The 19,689-nt window shown below is 42.8% G+C and overlaps 1 protein-coding gene across 5 annotated transcripts in view; it reads left to right on the forward strand.

Annotated features, from left to right (window-relative positions):
• Positions 1-19,689, forward strand: part of mdn1 (midasin AAA ATPase 1) — a 67,368-nt gene that overhangs the window by 35,662 nt on the left and 12,017 nt on the right. For all 5 annotated transcript variants that reach the window (XM_005942110.3, XM_042228302.1, XM_014340000.2 and 2 more), the window contains 41 exons: positions 1,071-1,279; positions 1,357-1,479; positions 1,609-1,806; positions 2,272-2,379; positions 3,610-3,798; positions 4,380-4,469; positions 4,567-4,830; positions 4,919-5,183; positions 5,321-5,480; positions 5,631-5,747; positions 6,011-6,219; positions 6,305-6,453; positions 7,399-7,598; positions 7,676-7,899; positions 8,084-8,197; positions 8,403-8,532; positions 8,668-8,774; positions 8,852-8,985; positions 9,103-9,269; positions 9,383-9,503; positions 9,633-9,846; positions 10,202-10,442; positions 10,540-10,663; positions 10,880-11,044; positions 11,135-11,349; positions 11,431-11,818; positions 12,145-12,257; positions 12,687-13,359; positions 13,498-13,659; positions 13,873-14,158; positions 14,240-14,478; positions 14,648-14,743; positions 15,441-15,535; positions 15,657-15,781; positions 16,079-16,231; positions 16,419-16,528; positions 16,645-16,718; positions 17,171-17,354; positions 17,441-17,588; positions 19,052-19,198; positions 19,295-19,421. In XM_005942110.3, coding sequence (XP_005942172.1) covers positions 1,071-1,279; positions 1,357-1,479; positions 1,609-1,806; positions 2,272-2,379; positions 3,610-3,798; positions 4,380-4,469; positions 4,567-4,830; positions 4,919-5,183; positions 5,321-5,480; positions 5,631-5,747; positions 6,011-6,219; positions 6,305-6,453; positions 7,399-7,598; positions 7,676-7,899; positions 8,084-8,197; positions 8,403-8,532; positions 8,668-8,774; positions 8,852-8,985; positions 9,103-9,269; positions 9,383-9,503; positions 9,633-9,846; positions 10,202-10,442; positions 10,540-10,663; positions 10,880-11,044; positions 11,135-11,349; positions 11,431-11,818; positions 12,145-12,257; positions 12,687-13,359; positions 13,498-13,659; positions 13,873-14,158; positions 14,240-14,478; positions 14,648-14,743; positions 15,441-15,535; positions 15,657-15,781; positions 16,079-16,231; positions 16,419-16,528; positions 16,645-16,718; positions 17,171-17,354; positions 17,441-17,588; positions 19,052-19,198; positions 19,295-19,421 — 7,357 coding nt within the window. The remainder of the gene's footprint in view (positions 1-1,070; positions 1,280-1,356; positions 1,480-1,608; positions 1,807-2,271; positions 2,380-3,609; positions 3,799-4,379; positions 4,470-4,566; positions 4,831-4,918; positions 5,184-5,320; positions 5,481-5,630; positions 5,748-6,010; positions 6,220-6,304; positions 6,454-7,398; positions 7,599-7,675; positions 7,900-8,083; positions 8,198-8,402; positions 8,533-8,667; positions 8,775-8,851; positions 8,986-9,102; positions 9,270-9,382; positions 9,504-9,632; positions 9,847-10,201; positions 10,443-10,539; positions 10,664-10,879; positions 11,045-11,134; positions 11,350-11,430; positions 11,819-12,144; positions 12,258-12,686; positions 13,360-13,497; positions 13,660-13,872; positions 14,159-14,239; positions 14,479-14,647; positions 14,744-15,440; positions 15,536-15,656; positions 15,782-16,078; positions 16,232-16,418; positions 16,529-16,644; positions 16,719-17,170; positions 17,355-17,440; positions 17,589-19,051; positions 19,199-19,294; positions 19,422-19,689) is intronic.

Below are 19,689 nucleotides of genomic sequence, written 5' to 3' on the forward strand. Positions count from 1 at the left end.
AGTTTTTAGTGCAATAAAGTTCAGTACAACGTGATGCAGTAGCTCTATGTCCACCCATAGAGGGCTAGTTGCCGCTCTAGAACAGCTGCTTTATTCCGAGATGTGGATCCTGTTCTGCACCACTTCTACAAAGACTTTCTTTACATGAAACTACACATGCTCAGGTATACTACCGGTCAAAAGTTTTAGAACACCCCATTTTTCCAGTTTTTTATTGAAAATGATGCCGCTTTGATGTCTCACTGCACTCTGAAATGAAAGCATAGTACAAATAAGCGATTGGAGGAATCAATTTATAGACCAAAATGTATTCTAAACTTTTGACTCATCAAAGTAACCACCTTTGGCAGATATAACAGCTGAAAGCATTCTTTCTACAATAAAAACCAGTAGAAGTTCTTCCCATATCTGTTGCAGAAGTTCCCATAAATATGCGGCACTTGTAGGTTTCTTTGCTTTCACTCTTCTGTCCAGTTCATCTCAAACCATCTCCATGGGGTTTAAGTCTGGAGACTGTGCTGGTCACTCCATGTTTTCAAGCTTACCATCTTGTTCTTTTTCCTGAGGCAGTTCTGGCATAGCTTGGACAATGCAAGCTGTTAACTCCCAGAAACTTGATTCAGTTATGTCTTTGGGTCTGTCAAACCTCCTCCTGTCAGAGTTTGTTTTTGAGTGCCTTTTAATGGTGAAGGAAACTGTACTCACTGACACCTTGACTTTGTTTGCAGTTTCTCTGTAGGAAACACCTACATTTATAAGTGTTATGATGGACTGTCTGTCTTCCATTTTTGTATCATTCTGAAATGTACATCATTTTACACTTTTGGGTATCCTTACCTCTTTGTTTAACCTCTGGCAGTTAGTTCACCACTTACCTTTGTACCATTTCAAGCTATTCATTTGACTTGAATGACTTGAATGACTTGAATTGTAATAAATAACTATTGGTCAAAAAGTTATTCTAGTGTACAGTGGACCTGTCTTCCATGATAACACACATACAACTCTTTAAGTGCTTGTGATGAGTTCACTGATGTTTGCGTAATGTCTTATAATGCCTTTGTTTCCAGGGCCTCACACCGAGAGCCGTAACCTGTCAAACTACGCCATTGCAGCAGGCACCACTGCAGTGAATGCTCAGAGGATTCTGCGGGCACTGAAGCTGCAGAGGCCTGTGCTCCTCGAGGGCTCACCTGGCGTGGGAAAAACCAGCCTGGTGGCTGCACTAGCAAAAGCTTCTGGAAACCATCTGGTCAGAATCAACCTGTCGGAGCAAACGGTAAATTGACATGCTCAGCACTGTGCTCTGAACTCGACTCTAAAGCCTCTGGTAATGATGACATACACTCTCTGCAGGATGTCACCGATTTATTTGGGACAGATCTCCCAGTGGAGGGTGGGAAGGGAGGAGAGTTTGCGTGGCGCGATGGCCCCCTTTTGGCTGCTTTGAAGGCAGGGCACTGGGTGGTACTGGACGAGGTAGGGATCACTCTTTTAACACTCTCGCAGTTTTGTGCACTGATTTTATAGTTTTGCTCTAACATTTTTCAAACTCCAAACAATCTGATTAGACTGATCAGCTGTATTATTGGTGTTTTTCCATCATAGTTGAACTTGGCCTCTCAGTCAGTGCTGGAAGGCCTTAATGCCTGCTTTGATCACCGAGCAGAGATCTACATTCCAGAACTGGCCATGAGCTTTCAGGTACAGCATGACAAGACGAAGATCTTTGGATGCCAGAACCCTTTCACTCAAGGTGGGGGGCGTAAGGGGCTGCCCAAATCCTTCCTTAACAGATTCACTCAGGTAAGACCTGATTAAGGGTTTTTGCTTTTTTATTTTATTTTTTTTATTTTCATAGAAAAGCTTTTATGTGCGGTAGAATAGTCTTAATAGACAGTTATTTAGTTGACCAGATCCACTTAAAAATTAAGAGTAAGATTTTTATAATGTGCTTGTTGCAGGGGATAAAAGAAGACTTGGTGTGTCAGGTTTCAGCTGTTTTTTGTTTTGTTTTTTATTTGTGAATAATTTCAGTCACTGTGATTGCTTACCACACCATAAACATGTGAAAACTACAGTGGTGACATCTGTGCCTGTTCAGAAAAGTTGTGCAAAAACAATGTAGGCAGTTTTTGTAAAACACTCCAATTCTACAAAGTAACCTTAAAATGACCTCTGAACTATGATGGATCAGCCAGATGAGCTATTCCATCATTCATATTCTGGTTGCTGTTTTTCATGAACTCTTATCTGGCCCTGTCTTCCCAGGTTTTTGTGGACCAGCTTACCAGCAAGGACATGGAGTTCATAGGAGACTTGATTTTTCCCAGTATCGACAAGGAAATTGTTATCAAAATGGTCGAATTCAGTAACAGGGTATGCTTTTCTCTTTTCCTTTATTTTGTTGGTTTCTGTTAGGTTTTCCGCACATTTATTATATCTACTTACTTCAAGAAATATCTCCATGCTGTTACCCTGCCACCAGCAGGGTGCCATTGATAAGCTAGCATGGATCCATGTTTTTGTCTATGCCAAAATCCATCAGTGCATTTCTTCAGGCTTTAAGGGAAAAGTGGGCTAATTGCTTGCTAAAAGACATGATGACCTAATGAGAGTTTGCTCAAATGAACCTGATCTGTTCTGGTGAAACCAGGATTGCACTGTCTGGCAGTAATTTCCTGTGTGCTTTCTTTTTAGAGGACACCCTGCAGTAAGTGTCACCACATCAATATGTTCCCTCCATCCAGTCCGCTTTACTGAGTGCTCAGGGTTCCAGGCTTGTGTGGAGGTTTACATTTCAACAGAATTATCTAAAGCCTACCGCCATGAAAACCTAGACAAACTGATCTGCTGAATTCTTTTCTGAATTGGATGTTGTCGTCCAGTTTTGAGAATTTCAAACTCCAAAACCATTTTTGTCTCTGTGAAATATCAAGTCACATAAACAAGCCTCCTGTTATGTTAGAGTTATATGACATGGATCTCTCACAGTGATGAGTGTTAGGTATAATGCATCACCAGACCAGAGAAAACGCCATCCGTGATGGACTGAAAATCACATTTTACACCTTGGTCACCAGATGCTAGTGTGGGTTGCGTCTTTCAGTTTATTACTCTTCATCATAGCGCCAGGTTGGAAAGCATGTAAAGCTGGTTTTATGGTTCCATAAAGGTAGCGTGTTCACTGTCCACTCCACTCCAGGGGGTGCCCGTCTGCCAGCAGTGAGCTCTATTGCCAGATAGAGGCATTGTCTAAAGTATGGGTCTTCAGCAGATGCTTATGTCAACTTGGCAGTGGCTAAACCGCTCACTCCTACATGAGATTGATCCCTTTTAACAACCAAGTAAACTCTTTAAAGAGTGTGCTGCTGCTGGGTCTTGTCATCAATATTTACACACTGACAGTCCATGGATAGTGCACCCAATTCACATTGGGTGATTCCAGGTCATTTATCATTTATCATTTAACCTCATTATTTAAACTTTGGCTATTTTTAATGCACAAAAGCATTAATGTATGTGCACTGTATGTAACAAAATATAAAGAAAAGACTAAAGGATACTTTTTTATTTTAATGCATTTTTTTTAATGTGTTCTCTCCACAGCTTGTCCAGGAAGTGTGTAAAGACAGACATTGGGGTCAGAGAGGAAGTCCCTGGGAGTTCAACCTGCGTGACTTGTTCCGTTGGTGTCAACTTATGCAGGCTGACCAAGCACCTGGATTTTTTAACCCAGGCCAGCATGTGGCATTGGTGTATGCTGACAGAATGAGAACAGAGTCTGATAAAGCTCAGGTAAACTGTTTTACCAGCTTTTTCATAGCCTGCTAAGTATGTGAATGACGTACAGTTTAAGTGCTCTTTCCTTATCACATATGTAGTCAATTTAGAATGGCGTATCTTCAGACGAGGAAGAAAACTCCATTGTCATAAGCCATGTGTACTGAAACTGTAACTTTGGACTTTTCAATCTGTTAAATGTGGTGTTCTACAAGGGTTTGTGTTTAGCCCACTACAAGTTTGAATTTCCTCTTATTGAAATATCTCGATATCCTACGGACTAATAGTTTGACTTCCTATAAGGAGAGAAAAGAACATTAAATCGCAACGAATAGCACTATTGGAATACCTCCACTGTGATTTTATCAGAAGCTTAAAACCAAGTTGGCTGGCTTGGTGATATTCATATCAGGAGGGGCTAGGACTGTTCTCCAATATGGCAGGACTTTCACTGCAAAAACCTCTTATCAGAAGCATGTTGGAAACTGTGCTGCTGGTGGCTGAACTGAATTGTGTTCAGTTATTAGGTACTGGGAGTCAGTTATACTTTAGTTCATGACCAGTGGCAATACTGAACCTCCTCCCGTGCCATATAGGTGCTGTCTGTGTTCAGGAAGGTGTTTGGGGAGGACTTTGAGCCTTACTGCGGCCCCAGAGAGTTCCACATCACTCCATTCAACCTACAGGTTTGTTGATTTGTCAAAACAATAAAACTTGTTTTATTGTTTTATTTCATTTCAAATCATAGTTTGCAAATTACCCTCCAATCATTTGCTGTTGCAGGTGGGCTACTCTGTGCTGCATCGCAGTGGTGGAGCCAATGTGGCTCCAGACACACCGCTGTCCATCACACATCAGTGCTTAAGGCCTCTGGAGTCCCTGATGAAGTGTGTGGAGATGGGCTGGATGACCATACTGGTCGGCCCCACAGCAAGTGGAAAGACCAGCCTGGTGAGACTGCTGTCTTTACTGACTGGACATCGCCTCAGAATCATGGCCATGAACAGTGCCATGGACACCACAGAGCTACTGGGAGGCTTTGAGCAGGTGACACTGAGAACTCAGGTCTTTGTTTATAACCTGAAAATAGCAGACCACGTCAACCTGCGGTCTTTCCCTTTTTTCCTCATTGCAGGTGGATATCATGCGCCCGTGGCAGCAAGTTCTGGAGAGTGTAGATTACATAGTTGCCATGGTAATAAGGCGTGGATTGATGTCACTTGATGGTGGCATCCAGGACACAGAGTTCTTGCTGCAGACATGGGGCCTGTTCTGCCATTGGCTGAAGCAGGAAGGACTGCAAAGAACTGGAGGAACAATCAACTCTGAGGCACTGAACAAGCTGGAGGTTATCATCCTCCTGCTGCAGAAACTCAACACCAAGCTCAAAGTGTTCACTGGTAACAACCAATTATTGAGTACAGACAAAATATAAAGGGAACAGTTTCAAGTGTCTTGTTTTGTTTTGTTTTTTGGTTGTTGTTTTTTTGCTGGTCAAGTATGTAAAATATTGTAACATTACATGTATTGTCCTCAGACATGTCTAAGCTTCAGATGGACTTTACGCTGCTGAAGGAGCGTCTGGCTCAGCTGGAGGACGGCTGGACAAACGGAGGTTTTGAGTGGTTGGATGGTATGCTCGTCCAGGCCCTTCAGTCTGGCGACTGGTTGCTTATGGACAACGTCAACTTCTGCAAGTGAGAAATGTTAGCTTATGTGTAACTGTTCTCCCTCATCTTAAACATGTTTTACTTGTGAAATGTGAAGCAAGAACTGTAGTTGTATAGAAGTCAGCCATGACACGAACACTATAACCAACTGCACTGATTGTGCATTTATGTAATTAGTGCCTCAGTGCTGGATCGCCTCAATGCTCTGCTGGAGCCTGGTGGATCACTCGTCATCAACGAACGTGGTGTCATAGATGGGAGCACTCCCAAAATCACCCCACACCCTAACTTCAGGTAGTATAAAAAAGTACAACTATCACTGGTTTGTTGCATTCACTAATGTCAGTCTGCCCCAGGGCAGCAGTGGCTACAACTGTAGCTTGCCTCCACCAGTGAGTGAATGTGTATGTGAATGGGTGGATGACTGGGTGTGTAAAGCGCTTTGGGTCCTTAGGGGGGGACTCGTAAAAGCGCTATACAAATATAGGCCATTTACCATTCATCAACAGTTCTTATATGTGTGTTTTGTTTTTTTGTTTATTTGTTTTTCTTCCCAGGTTGTTCCTGACCATGGATCCTGTGCACGGGGAGCTCTCCAGAGCTATGAGGAACAGAGGGGTGGAGATTTACATTCCAGGGGAACACGAAGCTGTGTGCTGGGACACACTAGACCTAAAGACTTTGCTTCACACTGCTGGGGTGACCGGGGACTGTGTGTGTGATCTGCTGATTGAAATACATAAGGCCGTTAAATCTGCTATCTGGGGTAAGTGCTAACAGCATAAGAATAAATAAATAAGCCCTCGGTTTGTCTGTAGCAGTTATCAAAGCATTTGGCCTCTGTCTGTTAGACTCCCCAGCCTCATCAGTGGCTTCTCTTCTTCATGCTGCCACTCTGCTGAGCTGCCAGCTACAGAGAGGTGTGGATTTGCCCAGCGCCTTGCAGCATGCCTGTGGGGAGGCCTACTCTTTCTGTCAGCACAATTCTGCCAACCAGAAGGTATTTTTTTGTTATGTTTTTTTTCAAGATATATCTCTCTATCGATCTCTCCATATTGTATAGGAATCCATATCTATCTACCTTTTCTATATCTAGATAGATAGATAGATAGATAGATAGATAGATAGATAGATAGATAGATAGATAGATAGATAGATAGATAGATAGAAGCTCTCCATGCAGGTGAAACAAACCATCCTTAACCTGAGAAAAGAAAAATGCAAAATTGCTACAATATTAGGAGTGGCAAAATCTGCGGTTTGGTACATCCTGAGAAAGAAAGCACTGGTGAACTCCATGGGAGACAACAGTGGTGGATGATCGCAGAATCATTTCCATGGTGAAGAGAAACCCCTTCTCAACAGGCAACAACAACCAAGCAAATGAACAAATACTCTCCAGGAGGTAGACGTATCAATATCCAAGTCTACCATAAAAGAAGACTGCATGAAAGTAAATACAGAGGGCTCACTGCAAGGTACAAGCCACTTGATTGGTCACTAGATTGGACTTTTGCTTTAAAAAAAAAAAAAAAAAAAGCTGGCATAGTTCTGGAAAAACATTCATTGGACAGAGGAAACCAAGATTAACCTCTACCAGAATGATGGAAAGAAAAAAGTATGGAGAAGGTAGAACAGCCCATATCACATCATCTGTAAAACACGGCAGAGCCAGTGTGATGACTTGGGCATGCATGGCTGCCAGCAACACTGGGAGACTAGTGATTAGAACAAAAGTAGCCCGATGAATTCTGAGGTGTTCAGAGACATACTGCCTGCTCAGATCCAGCTAAATGCAGTCAAGGGTGGACACCACCACCCTTCAACAACCCTGATAGCCTCTGATAGGCCACTGAAAATCAGGGGAAACTCTGGATAACCTGAAATATTTGAAATGGTCAGCCTTCATAAAGGATGAATAAACATGAGTACATTTTCTTTCTAGAAAGCCCAGCAGGTGATTGAGCAGCACTTGAGCATCCTGGACACAGAAGAATGGGGCTGTGGGTTGCTGTGTGCTGGAGTCTGGCCTGACAGCTTCCCCTCTGCCCTCCTCTCTACAGAGGATTCCTGCTTCTCTACTGTTATCAGAGATGGACAGGTCCTCTTATTTTGTCTGAACACACTCAGCCTCCAAGGCAAACGGTAAATCAATTAGTCACGCCAGCTAAATCATACATTTTCTCATTAAAGAAGTGATTACATAAGTTTTATTTCTGCAGGAGCCAGCCTCTGAGTCTGAGTGACCTACAGAGGGTATTGCAGAACAGCGGTGTCCATGAAGGCCTGGTGTTCTCTGAAGCAGTGGGGGGTCTGGAGGATGGAAATGCTCTGAGGCTGATCCCCACAGCAGTGAGACTGCTCACAGAGAGAGCCTCTCACGGAGACTGGATCATGCGCAGCAGCTGGCTGTCACACTTGGGAAAGAGCCACAAATATGCTCCTGGTTTGTTACAGTGCAAACAAACTACACTACACACAACAACCCAAACATTTAGACTACAGCAAAGATGCTTTATTCTTCGAAACAAAGTTAATGTCAAAAAGTCAAATTAAATTGTTTTGCAAATCGATGGCAGGGCTATTCAGTGCTCCAGATCCCCTGATAATGTGACGGTTTACTCTTGCAGATGCCGCGCTGGTCCAGGTGGAAGCAGGAAACAGGGCTTTAAAGGCTGTGTTTGGTAGCAAGCTTGCTGCTAAGGGCAAGTCACTAGCAGAATTACTCCAGCCCCACAGCACAGGTAAACAGTTTTCTTGTTCTTCGGTGAAAGAAAAGTGAAATCTATTCGCACACTAGAATATTGAAGTTTTAATAAAAGTTTTTTTGTTTGTTTGTTTTTTAATTTACTGCCTGTTTCTGCTACTAGATGACTTTAGGAAAACTTCAAGAAAACTGAATGTATCTATCAGTAAATGATAACATCTAAACAAATGTTGTGTTGCCAGATGAATACAGGATTTTGGTGGATATGCGGTGGAATAAGCAATACTTGGACATTTTGGCCAACAAGTGCAACTTTGAGGATGAAGAAAGATACACGGAGTTCCTAGAGGCACTAAACGCAGTTGCCAACAGGTGGGACTAATTGTTATCTAGCCTTTCCACTCTTGAAATAATAAGGAGCCATTCTCTTAATTCCGAGTCTTATATCAAGTTATGCAGATCTGCTGTGTTAACAAATGGACTGCTAATGAGCGGTTTGTGTGTTAGGATCGTTCTGATGATGGACAGAGAAGAGAGGTCTGTTGTATGCACTTGCGCTGTCAACCTGTCTGGTCCGAATTCTGTACTGCAAATAGCCACGGCCTTCAGTAAAGGTATGCACTTTGGTTTTTATATTAGAATATAATTTAGTGCTTCTAAAAGTTAACAAATACCCAAATCCTCCTCACAGGGACTGTGGATATTGGTCACCTGCCACACCCTGTGCTGATGCACCTGCAAACCTTCTTTGAGTTGTGGGGCTACTTCATCCTGCAGGCTGTTCAAACCGGACAACCTTACATCTCAGACCACATTATGTTTGAGGTTAGAACGCTATCTGACTCTTTAATCTACTCTTTTGTATTTCTTCTTTTATCTAAATACAACCTTAAAATTTGACAAGAATGGTCTCCAACTGCAACACTGTCATTGTGCGTTTAGATTCTGCAGCTGCTACAGTGGCTCGATCGATTCTGGGATGTGTGCAGCACACTGACGCCCGACTCTAAGGGCATCTCTGTGCTGTCTCTGCACTGGCAGTGGGTCCAGAAACACCTCATCCTCCGACTGCCACAGCTTCTCCTGGGAGACGCTGATGTCACGTTTGAGTAAATCCCTTTCTTGCAAATACTTGTATCATTTATACAAGTATTTTGTATTTGTATATGTATTTTTATTTAGTCTGAAGTACTTTCTTCTGAAATTGCTGTTCTAAAAATAGAGGTCACCAGGAGCTGCAGGCCACCTCAACAGCCATCCAGACTGTTCTGTCCACCCCAGTGTCTGTAGCTACAGCTCTGAAGGGCATTCAGAAAACCCTGGGGAAAACTCTTCCTTTTAAGGTCTGGATATAATTCATCAGCTAGGTCTAATAATAAAGTAATATAAAAGCCAGTTTAAGTACCATCTGTCACTCACTCTTTTATATTCTTATATTTATGAGATGAAACTATATCCATCTGTCTTTTCAGCTGGAGTCAGTAGTTAAGTGTGCATCTCAGCTCAGGCTCCTGAGTAAAGCCCTGGATGTGAGTGATCTAAAACTGGACAACAACATGATTCATTCGAAGCAAGAGCTGGTTCGACTTCAGGGTGCTGGACTCGGACTGGACATCAAAGAAAGTCTCCTGGAAGCCTGGGGCCTCATTCTCTTAGCAAACAACCAGTTGGACCCTCAAAAGTCAGGTGAGCTTGAGTTGCAGAAAAGCTTTTGCCATCTGTACAGCCTCCATGTTTCTGGAGCTCCGTTGATGATGGCTTTGTTTCTGTGTGCTTAACTCACGTGCTCGGCTTACTGAATTTACTTTGATCATCTGTGCTGAAACAGGAAAGTTCAGTTGCCATCTCGGAGTTGATCTTGAACTTTATTTTTAGAGTCAGATTTTGTTGAACATGTTTTCTGGAATCTAGAGAGTTGCTTCAAGATTCTCAACTAAATACAATATAAATCTTTTAGAAATACCATTTGGTATTAAAACATTCAGGAGCATGAATGTGAAACATTACATGATGGCATGCTTCCCATATGTCTTCCCATAAGGGGTGATGGAGAGGTTGGTGTCGAGTGTGGAGCAGCAGGAGTGTTGCATGACCTCCAGAGGGCTCTTGGAAGTCTGTTCCATGTCGGAGCATGACGAGTCCACAGATGGAGTCCCTTTGTCCGTAGAGGAGTTGCAGCAGCTCAGCCGCAGGGCCCAGCTCTGGCCCCTGATGGAGGAACTTGCCGTCCTAAATCAGCTACGACTTAGCACAGACTTGCTGCATCTAGCTCTTTCTCCTAGGTAAGGCTCATCTTTGTCGTGTAATCAAAAATAGAAAAGCACCTGTTCTGGATGTTGTTGATGGACTGTATACTGAACTCCTCATGTTGACCTGCAGTGACCAGGAGGCTGAGGACTGCATACGTCGCGACCTCTCCAGACATCTTCGTTACTGCCTCCAGTCCACCCCGATGAATGTCAGACAGCTGCAGCCACTGTGGTTCCTGCTCAGTAGTGACCGGGTCAGTAGTTATTCTTTGACCACATATAAAATGTTGATATTCAGCTAAAAGAGTTTGTTACATCACAACTGTTCAACTTATATCTGGTTGAAACATTAAGAACCAATTGCTGAGAACAGTTTTACTCACATTTCTCACACGGGACATTTCATGTCCAGAAGTTAGCCTTTCAAACGAAAATCCCCATTTAAAGCTGAAATATGTGTTATCTTCCAGCCAGCTGAGGAGCTGCCGTTTGTATGGTGTGAGCTTCTGTCGGAGGCTCTATCCTCCCTGTGGACCTGCAGCATAACCTCAAACCCAGAACACTGGCTTAAATGGGACCCTCTACATCCTGAGACCCAGGCGGATCCAAAGCAGCACCAAGGAACAGATAACATGGTAACAGCTATTAATATCTCCAAACTCGCTGTTCCACAAACACTGCTGGTTTTCTGCTTGTTTAATACATTTATGCAATATGGTTTCCAGGGTCCAGCTCTGCTGAGCAAAGCAGTGCGGTCCCATTGCGTACTGGAAGTGCTCAGCTGTAGTAAGACGGGTGGTTCATGGGAACCTTCAGGAGAGGCTTTCCTCTCCCTCTCCAATGTCAGACTTGGGGATTGGAAAGGGAGGATTCAGCAGCTGCAGGATCTTTCTGCTGTGCTCTGGGACAACATGAGCATCCGTGCGCTGGCTGATTTTAGGTATAATGGAACATTAAATGTCCTTAACCAGCAATTTTTATTTTGGGCTTTGCTGATGACAGTTGCATTATCTCTCCTCAGGGGTACTGACTTTAGGCTCCAAGGTGCAGTCCTGCGTCGGCAACTTCAAAGCATGGCTGACGTGCTGCCTCCCACCTTGCAGGAAGGCTACATGGAGAGCTGTGAGAGCCTGGTGGAAGACCCTGACCCTCTTATTGCTGCCCAGGAGATCCAGACGGTCTTTAGAGACTTCCTGCCTCCTAAACTACTCCCTGATGGCCTGGTGGAAGCCTGCCTTACCTGCTTGCAGCAATATGTCCAGAGCAAAGTCCAAGGCTCCAATTCACTGGCTCGCTCTGGAGTGTTCTGGGTCAACATGGGCTTGCTGCAGATCAAAGTGTGGACACCACAGACCATCTTTGACCCAGCTGTAAAGAGAGCCTACAAACTGAACTATGCTCAGCAGGAGGTCTGTAGTACTCTCCTGACAAAGGTGTAAAGTGTTTGTAACTGAGTCAGTATAAATACACACAACCATTGGCTTCATGTGAATGTAACAGTAGTGTTCATTGTAAGTAATTTTCTTTAAAAAGGTAACCTTTTCTTTTCAGACTGCTTTAGAAGAAAACATGAGGTCTTCTGGTTTGAACAATAAACTCAAAGTTCACTATAAGATCATGTTCAAACATGTTATTTTCTAATGAGGGTTTTTGTTTTTAGAGGATGGAATGTGGTGGGTGAAGAGTACTTTCTACAATAAAACACTCAAAAGTACTCTGTTTTTGTCTGTCGCAGTTGGCTCTGCTTCAGGAAGAATGGAAAGGGCGGAGCCTGTGGTCTCAGCTGATGACCGGAGCAGAACTGGAGGAGAGCAGCACAACTGATGGCTTCCAGCATCCTCGAATCAGGTAAGAGTTGGATGCTGATCTCTCAGCATGTCACGGTTGCATCAAAGTCACAGGGAAAATCAGAACTACTCCCATTCCTCTCTGAAGATTTTACTGTGGGAATGGAGTTGATATAATTGGTCATTGTGCATTAATTTGATTCTGTTTTTTTTTTTTTTTTTATTCTATCGGCAGTGACGCATTTAGAAATACTAGTAATTCTGTGGGGTTCTCAAACTTTAAGTTGTAGTTAAGCAAATTTAAGGACTCTTGAACCAAATGTTTACTGTGCGTTTGGATGAAACGACAACCAGCCGCTGTTAAGAAGATTAACTTTTAAAAGCAAACAAAGGCTGTCATTTTGAAAGAGTCATTAATACCATCATAAAAGGTCTTTGAGAAGCAATGCAATGAGCTTTAGGTTATACTGCCTGATGTTTGCTTTACTAGGTATCTATGGATCCGCATGCAGCAGGTGAAGGAGCAGATAGCTGAGCTTTCCAGGAAGCAGGCTTGTCGTCCTCATGAGCCTCAGTATGGTCAGTTGTACCAGGAGCTCCAGCACTACCTGTGCAGCATTGGTCAGACATCAGCCATACAGGACCTGCTGTCCCAGCTGCTCAATACGCTGGAGGGCTCCTCTGCTTCAAAATCCAAGTCAGCAGTCCAGGCCGTCCTGAAGGAGGAGGCTGTTTGGCAGAACTCCCAGCAGCGTTTCTGCCAGAGGTTGGTGGAGGACTATCCCCTTTATCCTGATGTTGTTGGGCCAGTGAGGACGGGTATCCTTCAGCTCCGGTACGGTATGAGGCTGGTAGCCTCCCAGGTGGCTGCCTTGCTAAATCCTGTACCTGGTTTGCCAAGGCTGGTGTCTTGCCTTCTGGCTTTCCCATTCCTGTCCCCGAGCCTGCCGTCGTACCTGGTCCGGGCAGACTTTCTGTGTTCCAGGGTTTGTATGGACACTCTGCGCAGCCTGGTGAAACTTCTGCCCCAGCAGGACACTGCATGTGTGATGCCTCAGTCCTGCACTCTGCTACTCAGTGCTCTGCTTTATGTCCAGTGTCACACCTTGTCAACGGGCGAGTTCAGCCACGAGGCACGCAGCATCTTCAGACACATCTGTCAGGTCAGGATTTTAAGACTTTTCACTGGGAGAGATGTCATCCTAATGACTTTAAATAAATATAAATAGTTTTCTGTTCCAAACTGTGAAATCCTGCAAAATCTGCTCTTCCTTTGCTCCTTCTATTGTAATTCTTTACAGGCTTTGGTGAATGAGTGGGATGAGCGAGAGAGGCGAAGGAAAGAGCATGAAGAAATGGAGGCCAGTCTTTACCGCAGCCGTAGCCGACTGCACGGCTCAGGACTGACTGAGGATGAACAGGAGGAGCGAGACTTCAGACGACAGTTTCCTCAGTTCAACAAGGTACTGCAGTACAGCTGTTGTACAGCAAATAATGACCCATCAATTCTCTGATTATCCGATCCTAACGTTAACCATCATATCTCATATTGATCATATGGTGACGATCTAGTACAATCATTTTTATTTTTTAAGGCCAAATGAAATAAAAGCTGTTTGCATGTGGAAAGCATAAATATCCACTTGAAGCTCAATTTCTGCCGATATTGAATCCAGGACTTTGCAGACATCGTGTCTGAACCAAGTTTAGAAGGAGCAGCTGGCACAAGTCTAGAAGGGCTCGAAGACAAAACCCACGAAGAGTCTTTTGAGATGAAGGCGTTCTCTCCTGCTACCCTGAATACAGTGATCCACGTTCATCAGCGCCTGTGTCTGGGATATGCTCAATCGCTTTGGTACAAGAGCGTAGCACCAGCCAATCACAGTAAAGAACACATCAAAGCCCTGCTTTCGTCTTATCAGATTGCTTCTCCAGTGATGTCACACTTCTATCACCTCATTGGTTAGTAACTTTGCCTGTATGCATCCTTTTCTTGTGACAAAGTTCCAGTGTACTTGTATAAACCTCTGTTTCCCCCTTCAGACTCTGACCTGGACCAGCAGCTGACAGGCAGTGAACTGCTGCTCTCTGCCATCCTCCAGAACACTGTGCAGGGCTCTGGTGGTGGCGAGGGTCTGGCCATCACCCCTGACGGACCCTATGACTTCTACCAGCACCCTAACATGAGCGAGGCCTCTCTCTGTCTCCCTGTGTTGGAACAGTTGAGTGTGGCAGTGAAGCAGAGACTAGAGGACTGGCCTGGACACCCTGCCCTCGAACAGGTAAGTTTGCCATAAGTGGTTTCAATACAGCATTTTTGCATAATTGTGATTCAAATAAATACATATTCATTAATTCAGCTTTCACAGGGACAGTGTAAAGAATCCCAACTGTTACACTTTGTTCTGTTTTTCTGACATATATTCCTGTATGTGTATGTGGTGTTTTCAGCTGAATGTGGTGATGGAGAGAATCAAGGCTTTCAATCTGGCCAGCCCGGTGGCTAAGTTTCTGAACGGCCTAGAGATCCTGCTCAGCAAAGCACAGGTGACTTCTGTCAGGAAGAGATCTCCTGAATCATGCTCCCTCAGTACCAAGAAGTGTTGATTTTCTGTAAAAGAAATGAGTGACAGTGTGCCTCATGCACAAATCTCTGCGTAAACTCATGCATGCGTCTGTTACTGAGTCTGTTTGTCGAAATATGTTCGTGCATCACATTTCATGAGTCATTAAAAGATGAGACTTTGACGGGTTATTGTCGTCACTGCAGGCAGTGTGGACAACAACTCGAGAATGAGGCAACGTAGGAGTTTGAAATTGATACCACACGTGTATTTACAAAAACTCTTGGATGAGTTCAAATCTCAGTGACCTAAAAATCTTGTGAACAAGGCGACACAGTATTTTGAAGTTGATGCCATAGGTGTATGTATATGTGTATATATATTCATATTGCAGTGAATTTCCTATTATAACTGCTCTTTGTCACCCACCATTTTTTTTTTTTTTCATTATTTTTCTTATGGTCTGATGACCTTTCATTTTTACCCCTCTGTCTGTCGGCACATTTCATTTGTAACTTTACACAGTCACTCCTTTTTTTTGTAAACATATAGCAATAATTTTGCTACGTACTTTAGTAAACGAGGCCCATCAATAGCAGACATCGGGTCATCCAAATGAGCCTATTGTACAGGGCTCATCTATTTCTGTTTTCTTTGATTTTCCTTGCTCCCCTCATTAGGACTGGGAGAATAACGCCAGCCGTTCAGTGTCTCTGCGGAAGGAACTGGAATCCGTCACACAGCTCATTATTCAGTGGCGCAAGCTGGAGCTCAGGTAAGACAAAGATGAATAAATCCATTCACTTGTTACTTTTTGGCTATAAACCAATCACTAACTAGCTCATAAATTAAGCACTGTGATAAGGAGCTTTTTAACTCTGGTTTTTGTGTTGTAGTTGTTGGTCGCGCAGTCTTGACAATGCAATGAAGCGTCACACAGAGAAGTCCACCAAACACTGGTTCTCTGTCTACCAGCTGCTGGAGCGATACCTAGAGGAACAGAGGACGGAGACTTGTACAGGTACGAGCTAACAAATCCGTGCGTGCTGACTCAGTGTGGTGGTCTTATGAAAGGTGTTAATTAATTAAAAATTAATATAATAAAATAAAATAAATCTTCTGGGGGGGTGAATATCAGATTAAAGGTGTAAATTTTATCAGCTGAAGGGAAGCGAGGATCTATCTCTGCTTCTCTGTCTGTATTTCTGTGAGATGCAAACTGCAGAAAATACTGTTGCATTTAACTTCAAACTTTCAAATTTAAAGCACAAGGAAATAAAGGATGCCAAGAGATATTTATTATTGTCTTCCTCTCCAGCTGAAGGGGTAGAACACCTTTCCCTGTCTTCAGTGTCCTCCACCCTTCAGGCCTTTCTGGAGGGCTCCACCCTGGGGGAGTTCCACACTCGTCTGAACATGTTGCTCACATTTCACTGCCACCTCCTGCTGGTCCCCCCGCAGTCCGGGCAAGGTCAGCTATCACTGCTGTTTCCTGTACACTACACATTCAGACCTGCTTACTGGACCAGCACTGAAACGGCCTTTTGCTGAAATTTTGAAATCACACATTTCACATCACCGTGGACTTTGTTTTTATCTCAGGTGTCATTTAACATGTACTTGAGTTTATTCTGACACAGTACTGCTTGCTTTTACAGAGCCTTTGTCCAGTCTTCTCTGGAACCTGTACAAATACTACAATCAGTTTTCTCAAGGCATTCAAACCAAAATTACTCAACACAGGCAGACCATTGAAAAGGACCTCAAGGTATATCCTTATAAATCTTATCAAACTCTTAACACTTATTCAAACTTGCCTCTGAATCTCTGAACTTCACTGCAAAGTTTTCTGTCATTGTCTTACATATGAATTTGTATTCTTAGGACTTTGTTAAGATCTGCAAATGGAATGATGTCAATTTTTGGTCCATCAAACAGTCAGTGGAGAAGACCCATCGGTATGTGGCCGGCATTTGTTTCACAGTTAGCTTCCAGGTTCAGGTGTCTAGTTTCAGTTTCAATTTTACTGTTTAAATAATAGCTTCCAAGAAGTTGGAAGGTTCAGTATTCCAGTAGACACAACAATGTGAATTGATTCGTGTGGACATCCTAAATCAGTATGAACAAGAGTCGCCTCATCTGGCTGTTAAGCAGTGTTATCTAGATTAATAAAAGTAAACACATTTGATACATATTTTTATTACAGTTTATTAAGTTTTTTTTAAAGTGCAAATGTTAGTGGGGTCTTTTTTAATTTGGTTGACTAAAATGTTTGTTGCACCAGATTTTACTTTTAGTTTTAGTTGACCACAATGATCTTGACCTGTAGCAAGTCAAGATAGTTGAGCCTCAGTCAAGTGTAACGATATATAAATGACTGCTTTAATGGTAATCACCTTATGATTTTCAGTACACTCTTCAAGTTTATCAAGCAGTTTGAAGAGGCTTTGAATGGTCCGAGTATTCCTGCTCTGGTGGAGCAGGGAAGCGGCGCGAGCTTGGACAGTGTGGACGCTAACCCACAGGAAATGCCCATCCACAGAGTTCACCAGTTGCTAAAGAACACCCTGCCTTTAAAGTGCAGGATTCTACAGGTACAGATCTCACAGAACACACAGTGTCTTTAATTTTCTCTTTCAACATTTTTTTTTAATCACTGAACTATGTTTTTATATTTTAGACTGACGGAGAAGAAGAAGAAGGGTTCAAAGCTTCTTCTCTACAAATATCTCTGCCTGTACTGTCCAGGAAGATGAAGAAGATGTGCATCCAGCTGCTGAAGAAAAACCCTGTCCCTGAGCTGGCTGAAGACTTGGACTGCTTCACTGGTGAGAAAGCTACTGCTGGACAGTTAAAATCACAGTTGAAATAATTCAGTTATGTTGTTGGACTTGACACCGTCCTGTGACTGTCCTGACATTGGAGTATAGATTACTGAAGCCTACTACTGCAGTCATGTAAGCACTCTATGAAGTCCTTTGAAAAACTACAAAAAAGTACATCTAATTGGATAAATTGTGGAAACACCTTAAGCAGCAAGAACCTTGACGAGTAGCCGTTTTCAGTTGGACTACTATTCTCTCAAAATGTTGTGGAGGAATTTTGGTGCAGTTCATCAAGGTTGGTGGGTTTATTTATGCACAGCTGTCTTAAGGATTGAAGTCTGGATTTTAACTAAACCAACAACCACCAGAATCATTATTCTGTAGATTGGTGCTGTGCTTGGAGTCGCTGTTATGTTGCATGGCTCGGATACGTTTAGTTTTCACCAACTTTGCAGAGATGAGCCGTGCTTACATATTATTTCTTCCAAGCAACTTATACGATTCCCTTCTTGTTGTGTTTTTTTTTGTTTTTGTTTTTGTTTTTTTTTTGTTTTTTGTTTTATTATTGTTTGTTTTGTTTTGGGGTTTTTTGTAGGCACTTTTATACTCTAATAGTGTCTTCATTTCATTTTCCTTCCCTTGTCTGGCAACCCCCAACCTTCCGATTAGTACATTAGCTCTGCGTTCTGAGTTACAGTCACCACATTGACCTCGGGATCTTAGGATGTTGTTTTCTGGGAAAAATATGACATTGTGTTAACATACACCTGAATATTCTTGTAAATGCCTGAGTGCTTCACATGCTCCATATTTTTGTTTTGTTACACACTTATTCCAAAATGGATTAAATTCATTATTGATCTCTAAAATTCAGTACACAATACCTCATAATGACAAAGTGGGGAAAAGATTAGCTTGAAATTAGTGAGGATAAAAGATACCTCAGGCAGCAGAAGAGGAGCAGTCAGGAACCATCATGGAAGGTCAGGCTTCAGCACCGCACGCACCACCATTAGAACAGAAAGGCTAGAATGAACTTTGTTAAAAAAAAAAAATTAAAAAACATTGATTGGACAGATGAAACCAAGATTAACCTCTACTAGAATGATGGCAAGAAAAATGTATGGAGAAGGCATGGAGCAGCTCATGATCCAAAGCACACCACATCATCTGTAAAACACGGCAGAGACAGTGTGATGGCTTGGACGTGCATGGCTGCCAGTGACACTGGAACACTAGTGTTTATTGATGATGTGACAGAAGAAGCCAAACAAATGCTGAGGTGTTCAGACATACTGTCTGCTCAAATCCAGCTAAATGGTGTGTGTGTGTGTGTGTGTGTGTGTGTGTGTGTGTGTGTGTGTGTGTGTGTGTGTGTGTGTGTGTGTGTGAGAGAGAACCTTTATTTATATATACTGTAAATGTAAAAAAAGAATAAAAATCTTTATAAATATTTTTTCTTTCAGGCGAGGTCATCAGCAACTTGCGGGACCTGCAGAGCCTCACAATAAACACATCAGCAGATAAAGACAAGCAGAAAGCTGAGATAAAGCACATCCTACAGCAGAAACAGAGGGCATTGTCTGACCTGTTCAAGATGCTCACAGAAATAGGTCGGTTCCCCACACTGACTTACATTTTCAATTAACTTCTATACTCTTTTTTTTTTAAATAGAATTAATTTTTTTTCTGTATGATTGGCTTTTAAGGTCTGTCGTACCGCAAAGGCCTAATATGGAACAGGACAGCATATGCAGAGAAGGCTCTGTACATGCAGCCGCTGGAGATGACGACCGCTCTCTCAGCTGTCAAGACTCAGGAGAATGCAGAGAGCATGTAATTAGAACTTATTTACAGAGGCCTTGTTCTGAATCAGTGCCTCGTGCGCTGCATGAGGGTTAATCTTTCTGTCATGCAACAGTGCTTTTATTTTGAAGTTCTTAAAACAAACACAGAAGTAAGCCACAATATTAATGTAGATTTTAATATTTCAGTAGTTACCTCAACATTGAACGAATTACACTCCAACACTCAAGAACAGATGTAATCGTGAAGTGTGTGGATGTATTCTATCAAACAAGCAACACATGTAGCTAGCTATTGC

This window comes from Haplochromis burtoni, unplaced genomic scaffold (genome assembly GCF_018398535.1).
Source record: "Haplochromis burtoni strain Fernald_Lab_line unplaced genomic scaffold, NCSU_Asbu1 Contig_317, whole genome shotgun sequence".
NCBI lineage: Eukaryota > Metazoa > Chordata > Actinopteri > Cichliformes > Cichlidae > Haplochromis > Haplochromis burtoni.